General features: G+C 40.6%; 1 protein-coding gene across 1 annotated transcript; it reads right to left on the bottom strand.

Moving 5' to 3' along the window:
• Window positions 1-25: 25 nt before the first annotated feature.
• Window positions 26-6,842, bottom strand: atic (5-aminoimidazole-4-carboxamide ribonucleotide formyltransferase/IMP cyclohydrolase). The gene is made up of 15 exons (XM_053418887.1): window positions 6,529-6,842; window positions 6,223-6,349; window positions 5,936-6,079; window positions 4,278-4,366; window positions 3,962-4,113; window positions 3,025-3,181; window positions 2,401-2,526; window positions 2,183-2,290; window positions 2,017-2,102; window positions 1,840-1,929; window positions 1,628-1,753; window positions 1,418-1,510; window positions 1,159-1,341; window positions 870-1,025; window positions 26-350 (listed from the first exon to the last, which is right to left on the bottom strand). Exons 1-15 carry the CDS (start codon window positions 6,545-6,547, stop codon window positions 231-233), a joined length of 1,776 nt encoding a protein of 591 aa, XP_053274862.1. The 5' UTR covers window positions 6,548-6,842; the 3' UTR covers window positions 26-230.
• Window positions 6,843-12,781: the final 5,939 nt, after the last annotated feature.

Raw genomic sequence — 12,781 nt, forward strand, 5'->3', positions numbered from 1 at the left:
TAATAAGAAACAGACAAAACACCTGTTAACTGTCATTTACAGTTTATTTAGCGCTGAAATGTGTTAAACATACAATTAACAGTTTGTGTCTCATGTTAGGTTCACAAGTCAGCAATACAGTTAGTGTTTGCAAAACCTCGTCACTTTAATGATGCAGGTAGGAATGTTCTAAGTTACAGCAATGATAGAACGGAATGACCCTAATAAGCAAACTTGGAAAAACCAGATGCTCAGTGGTGGAAGAGCCGCAGGTTGGTGTGGACCAGAGTGATGCCCTGCTCGTTACAGGCTTTGATCACAATCTGGTCGGCAGCGGAACCTGCAGGAGCAGCGATGAACTCGACACCACTCTACACACACAAACACACACACACAAACACACAGGGCAGAGGCGTTAGTGGAGGCTGTTGGAAAGCTGGTCAGTGCAAAACTGTTCACGAGATTCACAGCGAGCGATTAGACACGTTGACGTTTCTAACAAGCGACGGGTGAAAAACTAAATATAAAAATATAAAGATCTCAGGGTGAAAAAGAGGCCATATGAGACACAGACCAAGATGAATGTCAACGAGATTCAAGAACTTTTGGCATAACGTTCAATGCTCGTTTGTTTAATAACAGAACGATGGACAAACATACTGATCACTATATGCTGCTGTGTTGTTCATGAGAAAGACAGATGTGAAAGACAAACCCCGGGAAACATCTGGACCCAATTTAGTTCATGTCTAAAAACTGCTATGGAATCAATAGATTTCACACGGCTGCTGAGCTTATATTATGCTAGATTAAAGCTTGTGCATTCCCGTGCAATGTCTCTTTAAAGTGCACACAGCACGTCCCATGCTTTTGTGATAAGTGATATTTACCCGTTTGGCTCGATCGATGTTGTCTCTGAAGGGGAAGAAGGCGTCAGAGCTGACGGCCACTGCCTGCAGGGAGCTGATCCAGTTCTTTTTCTCAGTCTGCGACAGAGACTCAGGCTCCTCTTCATACATGGACTTCCAAATTTCCAGGTCTGGACCCTGACAACACAAAAATACACACAATAAATAAGTGCTCCAAAATCTAAATATATATCCCTCTACATTAATTACATGTATTTTATAGTGAAACATTAAGCTTAGTCTTCAAAGAGCCTGTGATGTTCCTCCTTACCTCTCCAATAGTGTCGCTCACATATTGGTCGATTGCATTGGCCATCTCCGCCCGCTTCACGCCGCCGCGAAACTTCATGTTCAGGACGCGCGGGTGGTGTCTCAGCCACCAGTTATCAGCTTTGTCACCTGCCAGCCGAGTGCAATGGATACGTGACTGTTGACCAGCCCCAATACCAATGACCTGTAAAACAAAGACGAAAAACAAGTGAGTGAAAGGGTTATGGCTCTTTCTGATTTCGTTCTCCTCCTGTTCTTACCTGTCCATCTTTAGCATAGCAGACCGAGTTGGACTGAGTGTACTTGACGGCGATCGTGGCCACCGTGAGGTCCCGCACCGCTTCCTCAGAAAGCTTGTGGACACAGAAAAGGTCAAATGGTGAATACTTGTTATTTAAGTCAAATTGTGTTGCTGAAATTAAGTTATTTAAAATAATATGAAAGTATAATATTAAACTTATGAGACTCACAGAGCCACTGGAAACAACGTTGTTGAAGAATTCCTTATCGATAACGCCTCCGTTCCTCTTTTGTTTGAGATGGAGACCAAACAACACTCTCACCTCGGCCTCTTCAGGCTCGTAGTCTGGATCCATCTGAGACAAAAACACACAAATGGTCAAAACATTGAGTCAAAGAGCAAATTTAACTCGGCATATAAACTGATTGATAAATGTTTCACCTGAAGCACGCAGTATTTTCCTCCCTTCTTTTTGGAGAGGATTTTGAGCGCCTCCTCCTCGTAACCAGGAGCAATGATACCATCAGACACCTGAGAACAAGTGGATTGAATCAAAACAATGTTAAAGCAAAGAAACTCTTTTTTAAAAGATGTTGGTCCTTTGAAACAAGTCTTTACCTCTCTGGATATAATCTTAGCGGTGGGAACGTCACACACGTCTGACACAGCGATGAAGTCTCCAAAAGAAGACATCCTGTCGGAGCCTGGTGATGCAGACAGCGTTAGTGCAGCTCCAGACGCCAAAACGTATAGGCACAAACGTTTGTGTATTATTTTTGTTTACCTCTTGCCCTGGCGTAGGCTGTGGCCAGTGGGGTGAGATCCTTTAACATGTCGTGCACCATGCACACTTTGGCCTCCTCCTCAGTCAGAGGAACTCCTACAGCAGCTCCTTCAGAAGAAAGGGGGGGAAAGCTTTTTTTCAGCTTCAAGGCATTTTACTCCACATGGATGTTTATACTGTTGAGCGTGTCTCTTAAAGAGTGCGTCTCATCGTCTTACCAGCAGGGCTGACATGTTTGAAGGAGGCTGCAGCAGGCAAGCCAAGGGCACTCTTCAACTCTTTGACCAGCTGCCAGGCGTTCAGGGCATCACACAGGTTGATAAAACCAGGGGAACCTGTGACCACTGGGAAACAAATAAAAATGAATGTGAGAAAAGGAAAAGGACCAGACACACATGTCAAACCTCTTATCCAATTCTTTGCCAGTACAGTCAAGTTCACACCACACAATCTGTTTTTCGCAGTTGCCGGTGAGTTTTAGAATTCGCTGACAAAAGCCCCAGATCACAGCTAAATAGACGTTAGACTGACGGTTTGCAAAGGCTACTAGATTTGTAGAAGGCTAAATATCTAGACAAACTGGCGACAACTACAGCCAGCCTGATTTTTTACATTACACATGTCTGTAGTCGTGGATAACAATCAACTCAGTGCAGCTGAATTAACTAAAACAGAGTCGAGTTTGGACAGAGCAAATGTAATTACTGTCTGGTTCTTGTGTGAACTGCAGAGCGAGCCGAAAAGTTTGAAAATCGTGTGTTGTGAACTTGGCTGAAGCAAAACACTGCATTTCAAAAAGTTTAATTATTTTAAAGTCACACAGAGCTGGGATCTGGCTCTACCTTTGAGGGGGAGGGCTGGGTGCAGGGTGTAGAGCTGGGCAGGCGCTTGGTGGGGGTTCATGCCGTAACGCAGAGTCAGCTGGGAAACACCCGAGCTGAACTCTCTGCGAAAGTAGTCCGATATGGCGTCATCATACAGGGCTGTGTGCGTGAAGGCCTGAGGTGCACAGAACATAACACAGCTACAAAGTTCAACAACTGGACATTTAATACAAGGTCACAACTATAATGATCTGCATTATGTGGAGGCATCATCCCTAAACCAAAGTAACACAATTTATGAGACAAAATACTGTTCATTGTTGTCAACAAGGTGAAAGTGCACAGGTCCTGATTTGTTTAACTCTGTAACCTGAACACTTTCCAACACTTCACTTTAGCCTTTCTCTGACCTTCACCTCTAAAACAAATACAGATGTGACCACACCATCAGAAAAGAGACAGTTTGGTGAATATTATTGACCAGATTTTGGTTGCATGTCGGTCTGGAGTCCTATGACTGAGGCCTGCTCATACCTTAAGAAAAATTTAAAAAACAGGTATGATTAGCCTGTTATGCCAAACCGCAAGTCATAACTTACAACAGAACAAGTCACTGGAACAAGTCTCAACAGTGACTGTGTGGGATTAAACAACGCTTTCATGTTGGTGTGAATAAGAAATATGGTAACAACACAAAACTTAATTTCTTCTAACTCTAAAAGGGCACTTTCCAAATCTTCTAGTTCATTATTAAGTGTATAACAAATATTACCCGGATTAATCTATGAATCATTTGTTCTTTAAGACGTCAGAAAGTGCTGAGTGTTTTTTAAGTATTTTAAAAAGACTTAAAGGACATCCAGAGCAGCTGAGGTCAAGTTGGATTTGAAGAGCTGTGTGTTTTTCTCAAATCCTTGGAAGTTAAAATGGTGCTGGGGGAAAAACAACAACGTACTTTAAGAGCCAGAGTCCTGCGTGTGTCCAGGGTTGTGTCTCTGTCCCCTGAACCCCCCATCTCCTTGGCAACCAGTGAATAGTCGGCCGGATCGCACACAATAGTGACTCGAGCGTGATTCTTGGCTGCAGCTCTCAGCAGAGTCACTCCACCTGAAGAAGAAGGAAAGGAAAACTCATTACAGAGATTTCACCATTAACAAAGTAAGGGAATAAATTCGATTTTAAACTTTCTGCTATTGAAGCATTGTTTGAACTTTTTCTTTATGTCTGTTTTATTAAGATACAATGAACTATTAAGATTCTACTCTGCTCACCAATATCAATCTGCTCCACAGCATCCTCCACTGTAACATCAGGGTTAGAGACAGTCTTCACAAAGGGGTAGAGGTTACACACCACCACTCTGAAAAGACCAAACAAAAAATGAATTCATACATCAAACTCTAAAAACACTCAATCACACACACAACAAATGCTTATTTATCTTTTTTTATTTATACTGATACGATTATACTTGTACTGCTTTTTGTGACGTTCTATATAAATACATTGTATTGTTCAAATTTTCTATTATTAGACACATCATACTCCTCATCCATACTACTTTGTTATTGTCATTTCCCCCTACATAATGTGACCTGTTTTATGATTTCTTTTCTTACAGCATTAGTTTTAAGAAGCAGGGTATTTTTTATCATGGCGGACAGACATATCATTGTTTGGTATTGTTAACACATGGACAGATTTTAATGCGACTCTGGTGAAAATCCTGTTTTCATGTTCAAAGTAACAGCTAGAACTCTGAGCATGAGGAAGAGGGACTGTGTGACATGAAGATCAGTGTGCTAGAAGCCACTCCAGTAAGTGGGCACATGTTGGATGTTAATTTAGTTACAGAAACTTGGTTATTTCCTCCACACGTGATTCTTACCACGGCCTGTTGGATCCAATAATATAATACATTTAAGCCTCTTAAATGTAGGTAGAGGATGCTGCACTAGAGCCTACAAGACAGCATGCTTCAAGTCTGTAAATTAACTAACCAGGTCACAGTGTAGAGCTGAAAAGATTATTTAATTACTAGTCTTTTTAACAATATAGTAAACTGAAAATCTTTGAATTTTGAGTAAGCGCGACAATTGAAGATGGCCATTTCTGTGACACAGATTAACCGATGAGGAGATAATTGTTATCTGCAGCTCTATCAGTGTGAGTTTAGTTCTCTTTTATCAGGTCCCTTCAGCCTCAACATCTTCATCACATGCTCACCAAACAGGTCAATGAAACACAGAAGGTCTTGATTTTTCTATCAAACGAGTGAAGTGATCAATATCTAATCAGTCAAGTTGATTCACTGTCAGCCTGCGTGTTTAATTAAGCAGTGACGACACTGGGAATTCTGTGATCCCACCAGATACCTCCGTCTCTAAACGAATGAGAGTCACAAGACCAGTTTATAGCAGGAGCAGCAGTTTCCCAATTTACCAGCAGACAGATCTACTACACGTGATTCCTCCTGGCACAAGACGAGTCTCTAACTGGATCATATCAGCTTGTGATCGGCTTCACAGTCACAGACGCTCTTAGATTCAACTGGGCTTTGTAGTCTATATTTCAAATTCAATCCTCCCTTCTCCAGGGTTTACTCAACAATTTAAATATAAGACTGTAGTGAATGGAATCTACTCGTCTATGTCTAAGTATAACTGAGATGAAGGAATATCCCAGAAGCTGAGTTCACTGTGATGAATACTGACCCAGTTGTTTTCCGCCTCATTAAGATCAGTCATCAGCTTCATGTTGGCATTGTTTTTATTTGTTTTAAAGAACTATACGACTTGTTGAGGTAGAACATTTAGATTATTACATTTCTAAGATCCCAAACTGTGTAGTTTTCCAGCACAGATGAGGGTTTTTGACACGTGGGTTTGTGTGTGTTTATTAAACGTGAGTTCTGTCACGTGTCTCTCACCTGACCAGGCCGTAGCCCAGCTTCTCCATGTCCGCGGTGTCAGCGGGGTTCTTCCTGGCCAGGATGCCTCCGTGGACAGCGGGGTGCAGGGTCTTCACTCTGCCCCCCAGCATCTCTGGGTGCCCGGTCAGCTCGGACACGTCCCTGACACACACAGACACACACACACACAGACACAGGGTAGATGAGGAAATCAGCAGGCAGATGTTAGACTTGGTGCATGTGGAGGAAAGTGGAGAGAGAAGCCATGGCTGCAGAGGATCGAGGTTTTGTTGCAGGACACCCACCTGACAGCCAGTCCCGCGTCACGCAGCGCTTTTGCTGTTCCACCCGAGGCGACCAGAGACAGACCCGTGTCCAGCAGCTTCTGAGCGAAGTCCAGGAGTCCGGTTTTATCCGAGACACTGAGGAGAGCTGCAGGAGACACGACACGCATCTTTAAAAACACCCGGAGGGGACGTGGGAAGTTTGTTTCTACCGGGGTGAGGCTAAACCACGCTGGAGCTAACGTTAGCCGGGGAGCTAGCACCCTGTGTGTCGCAGATAAATAAAGTTTAACAAAGTTGAGTAAAAGTAGCAGGAGGAAGTCTTACCGAGCTCTGAGGAGGCCATGTTGAGAGTGATGGTGACAGTGTGTGAGCGGCTGATGATAAAGTTTCTCCCGGTTTAACCAGCAGACACTCAGAGAAGCACGAGACGCACGAGACTCATCTACACGCTCCTCATCATGCGATTCAAAAGTAGAAGAGATCCGCCCTGCTGAAACCGGCCCGCCCCTCACAAACGAGCGTACCCCAAATAGTCGAGTTTTCAAAAAATTCGAAGAAAAGTTCTGAGTAGTTAGGTCAGGTGTGATGGTGTGATGGTGTTGTGGGACTATTGAACTGGTTCACATGTGAGGTGACTGTTCATAGCTCCTGTTTCAGAGATCACATGACTGAAAAGATGAGAATCTACATCCACCAGACAGAGAATCACTGTAAGTAGACAAATATGAACTTAAACAGCTGTAAACTCACCCCAAACAGACAAAACATGTCCACTGACAAATATGTGCAGAAACAGACCAAATGGACAACAATAAGACAATAAATTACCACACACATGTAAAATCGCCAGAAACAGACAAACAAATCGCCACAAATAGACACAAATGAGGAGAAACCGACACAAAATGACCACAAATAGACTTCAAATGACCACAGACAGACACAAATGAGCAGAAACAGAAACAAAATGACCACAAGCAGATATAAAATGATCACAAATAGAGATAAAATCACTACAAATGGACATCAAATTACCACAAAATTGACCACAAATAGAAAAGATTAAGAAATTATCACAAAAAGAGACCAGAAACTGACCAAAATTACCAAAAAGAGACCTATGGTGACCTAAAACAGATATGAAATATTGACCATAAATGAAAATGTTATGTCTGATCACAAAATGATATGAAAATGACCACAATAAGACACAAAACAAACACAAAGAGACATAACATGACCACAAGCAGATATACATTGACCAGGAATGAACATTAAATGTCCACAGAAATATATAAATTAACCAGAAACAATTATGACCAAAAGCAGACATAAAATGACCACAGAGAGAAATAATGAACAGAGATATAAAATGACCACAATCAGATGATGTAATACAACATTTAAATTACAGCATATAAAATAACACATTATAATCCTGACCAGTTATCCATAATTCAGCACAATAAACTTTTAGTAAAGTAAGATATTACTTTTAATACCAGATAAAATGTTATCAGCACATTTATAACAAACCAAAAGTTCAGAGATATCTAAAGTCTTTGTTTATCACAACTCGATTTACTAACATTCACGAGTCTGTCTTTTTGTTTGTTTATCCAAAGTTCATCTTAACCCAACGTTGAGCCAAGTGTTTTCTTGTATGTTAACACAAGAGGGCAGACATGGGCCTTGTGCTGTTTGTACACAAGTCTGCTTAAACATTAGGACGTTTTCTTTTCCCCAAAATGTTTCTGACAACATTCATTAAAAAAGACGAATTGTTTATGTCCATTTATTGTCTTACACTTTAGAGGCTGTGTCTGAAACATCAGTTTTATTTCTAATTCTGAGACTCTGGGCATCGTTGTATTACGTTAGTTTGGTTGATGTGTCACCTTCAATTGATTATCTCATTTATCACTGTAAAATAATCTCAAGATGAAAATCAGAAGTATAATTGTGGTGTTCTTGGTGCAGGTGCATTTGCGAGTAAACTTGATTTAAGTTCAATTGAAAACAACACAGACTGTTTGTGTTTATCTTTATTTTGATGCATGTTTTCCTGTTGGTCAGCATGAACTGAAGGTTACGCTGACGCACACATCACTCTATATGCACCATTACTGGCTCCACACCTGTAACATACATTTCCTGCAACAATAAATGACGCTCATGAATACATTCCCCCCCTGGCCACGCCTTTTCAATAAACTTTATTGGTAAAAACGGTGCCTTTTCCATACTCTACAACAGCATTTTAAGTCGGACAGATGTGAATTTATTGGGCCCCGTCACTCACTCCCTTACTTGCCCATTAGTTAAGTGACAGGACAGGGCCCCGGGAAACCTGCACCAATACATGTGATTACGTTAAAAGATCGCACAATCTGTTCATATTTACGTAATGAGCCCGACATTTCGCTGATTGATTAAACTCCCGGGTGTAAATATTTTAAAGGGGCCCTTGATTTATCATCCCACAGAGCAAAAAGAGGCCGATTTATTTGTCCAACTATGAAAATGGTGGGTTCTGGTAAGCGCTCCGTGTCTGAGGGCTGATCTGACATCTCAGAGGTGACTTGAGTGATTCAATAGACAGTGAAAGATATTTTATTGAAAGACACAGGCTCTCCGGGCGTTATTGGTTCAAAAAGCAGGGAGGCAGAAGGCCGTCAGCACTTTTTCCCCAGGCCCACTGTTGAGAAAACTGACAGCGTTATCAGCAGTAACTGTAATTTACGCCAGGAATTTTTAATCAACCTGACGGGTGTATTCAGATTAAATTAGAAGAGAAACGGAATCAATGACCTCCGTATATTGCTCCACTGCCTTTTGAATTAGCTGTGATTTTTGTACAGAGTCGTGGAGGGGGGAGGGGGGGGGGGGGTGTTGTGTCATAAAACAGGCCAAATGGCATTTGTCATGCAGGCTGACAAGTCACACAACTAAATGAGGTCCTATCGATTCGCATGATTTTTCATCAGCCAAATTAAAAGCTGCAGTTTGATGGAGGTTCAGTCTGCACAGCTCGTTACGTATTCTTTTCTCTCCCATTAAATCAAGTCTCAAAATGTCAGTGAAAACTCCTCAAAGTCCTTCAAGTTCAAACTTCAGCTGGTGAATTGAGGTCATTTGATGCTGATGCATGTGTTTGAAAGTTAACAGGAAGTAACAGGAAGTGATCAGGCTCTAACCAGGTTGGTTAAAGTCAAACTTTCACATACACCAAATCCCCATCTCTCTCTCTTGTTCTATCTGGATTACCAAGTGGGAAAATCAGGCAACTGCTCAGGGCCCAGGACCCCGGTCCCCAATTTCATATGCACAAATTAAACCATAAAAAATGGCACTATAGAGCACACACCTCCCCCAAGGCCCAACTGTCCGCACACTCATAGATTTCAGTTTCCTAAACGGCAGGATTCTTTCCATCAAGATCCATGAATTGTTCTCTGAGAAAATGGAGAAAATGTTAAAACGATGACCACATCCATATTTTCACCTCAAGTTCTTTCCTGACCCATACCACATCCGTCCTCTTAGTTTCAATAGAAATCTGTTCAGTTGTTTTTCAGCAGTGCTGCTTACAAAATAAATTAAACAAGCCAACAGGGATGAAAAGACGAATTTCTTGCGGGAGGTTCTGAACCAGTATTTCAGCTGTGTTGGGCCCATCCTTCATCTTGAAGACAGATTCTGTGTAAGATTCTAGTTTTAGGACCTATGTTATATTTGAAGTATATTCGATGTGAGGTCTTGTCTAATCAAATTACTTAACATTTTCTGTGTCAACAATTAACACACCCCAGAAAAAGACTTTCACTATTCAAATAGATTTCAGAAGCTGGTACCTGTGACATTTATGGTATTTTAAATATATTTTCAGTCAACCATCCATTTCAGCAATGATTTGATTCGATACACTACATTACACTATGTGACCTGAATAGAAATTAAATTGATTGATTGATTAACTTTACAAAAATGTGACGTTGAACAAACTTTATTTGTTGTCAGCACCAGGATCAAAATGAGTTTGTGACCATAGCCAAATAAACACTAGTGACACCATAGCAGTTAATAACTGTTCAAACAAAGCATGCAGTATAATTTGAAATATAGCTGAAACTCTTCATCTCTTTGTTGTGTGCACATTTGTAATTTTGAGTAAACCTTTTTTGCATTATACTGCTGATTTACTATATTATATTGATTATATATGATATAAATATGGGGATAAAATAAACAGCGATCAAACTAATAAACTTAATTAAATGAATATCTCTCATAGATTAAATTTAAAGAGATGACAACGTGAAAAAAATAAGCTTTTTGACTTATTGTGTTTGAGTCTGTGGCCATTAAGACATTTTACCTTCTGTGGGACACTCAGGACGTAACTGATACAAAAAATAAATGTACTCTGTTCAATGTGATTCTTTTATCTTGTGTTTTAGTGCTTTGTTCACATGCTGAATGATGCAGCATCATGCACGTGAGGCTCGGAATCTTAATCCTATAGTGAATCACTTCATCAAAGTTATCTGTTTTTTAAAAAGACTTTGCTCTGCTTCACATTGCTTCCGTGATGAATACTTGATGCGCCACTAAAAGTCCCATCAGCGTTTAAAGCTACTTCTAATCATTGCACGGCCCTGTGTTATTCCTCTTCACAAGAACAGCCTGTGTCTGTCCGGCCAGTTAAGAATACATTTAATCACTATATAAATATGTGAGAGGGGCTAAACGACACCACACTGCATGTCCTCCAATCTGCTCTTTAATCACAGCCCTTACAGGGGAACCCAATAAAACGCCCCGCTGCCGTTACACACACTCATCACGCCGCTGCTCTTGGAAATTAAAATGGGCCCGTGTGACATCACCATCAGGCTTTTGATGGCTTTACTTCCTCTTCATTAACTTAATTATTTGGCTATCAGTAAACCCCACAGAGTAATTAATATCTGAGAGCCTCTGTAGTAAATTAAAACTGTGAACTGAGAAGTTCCTTTTGCTTTCAGTGCAGTGGCTGCGAACGCAACAGAAGAGTTGAAGGAGGCGTGAGAAGTTTTATTGGATTTTGTTGTTAAAGGAAACATAAGCCGTGTTCCTCTGAGCAGTTACATCAACTGTTTAACCCCTTATGAAGCAAAACATCGACTGTGTATAAAGATGGATGACATAACTGCTCCCGAAAAGTGAAGCCAAAGCGTCTTCATGGCCAACAGTAAAGGTCATATATGCAGCCTCATCCATGTTAGTGGATTAGATGAGGACTGAATTAAAAAGTATTCCTAAAATAAATGTCTCTGTGATTATATGTAGTTTTATCAAACTGATCTATTAGTTATTTGATGCTATAAAAACTGACTTGATTGAAAGCAAGAAAGTTCCCGGTTTGATTCCCAATTGACTGTGGTCTTTCTGTATTTGTCTCTGTATGCTGGCCCTGTGATTCGCTGCTGACCTGTTCAGGGTGTTCCCCTCTATAGCTGCCCCCAGATGAAACTTACTCGCAATTGGTCCTCTTGCATAGGCGGGACCTCGATCCTGTGGCCCAATCCCTTGATGGCTATTTCGCAGACTCTGGCTTCAAATGCACAGGATGGTAGCGTTCGTGTTTGGTATATTTTGGCTTCATTTCTGGGTTGTGGGAGGACGTGGACTTATCGTCCATCTTTGATTATAGTCTACGATCACAACTCGGTTGTCTTCATGTGATTCTAATGACAATGATCCGACTGAAATATCCAAACACAAATTGGATGAGTCTCCATGAGATTTTGTTCAGACGTTCATGGTCCCCAGATGATGAATCCCAATGACTTTGGTGATCTCTGACTTTTCAACATTTGTGTAGTTGTGTGTGCAATTTGTCCACATAGTTTTTGGATGGATTGCCATGAAATTAGATGATCGTCAGCCTCAGTTGTACTTTGGGTTTGAGTTAATTAGCAAATTAAAATATAATGCACTAATATAATAGGATGATGGACAGTGTTAGAAGGTTTTGTTCATGTGCTTGTTTTTCTTCTTCTAACAATATGGAATTATTAATAAGAGCACGACAAACTAATTTACTTATTTAACTAATCCTCATTTGACTTTTGGAAAAGTTGGGAATGAATCTACATGACTGGTGTATTTCCACGCTGCTGCCATTATATACACTGTGTGTCTTTTTTTGTCAGCACCACATTTAAAATTCACATTTATTGGGTCATTCTAATCAGGGACACTGATCATAAATGTACTTGTTTCTCAGCTTCTTTATTTTTATTCTGCCGACATCTTTTTTTTTTTTTACTTCACAGCTACACCACAAACAAGTTTCCGATAAATACACATATAGGATTCATCTCAAATAAATTAAATTCATTTACATGTAAGTGACGAGAACAAGTTCATAAACGTCATCAAGAAGAAAAACATCAATATTCACATAAAATGCACATAAGTAAATATAGCACATGGGAAGTTCTGCAAATGGTTTAAAAACATCTGGAGCAGCGGATGTGTCTAAGCTCACAACACCTTGTTTGAACAGTTCACTTGTTGCACTTCACATCTT

This window comes from Pleuronectes platessa, chromosome 1 (assembly GCF_947347685.1).
Source record: "Pleuronectes platessa chromosome 1, fPlePla1.1, whole genome shotgun sequence".
Lineage (NCBI taxonomy): Eukaryota > Metazoa > Chordata > Actinopteri > Pleuronectiformes > Pleuronectidae > Pleuronectes > Pleuronectes platessa.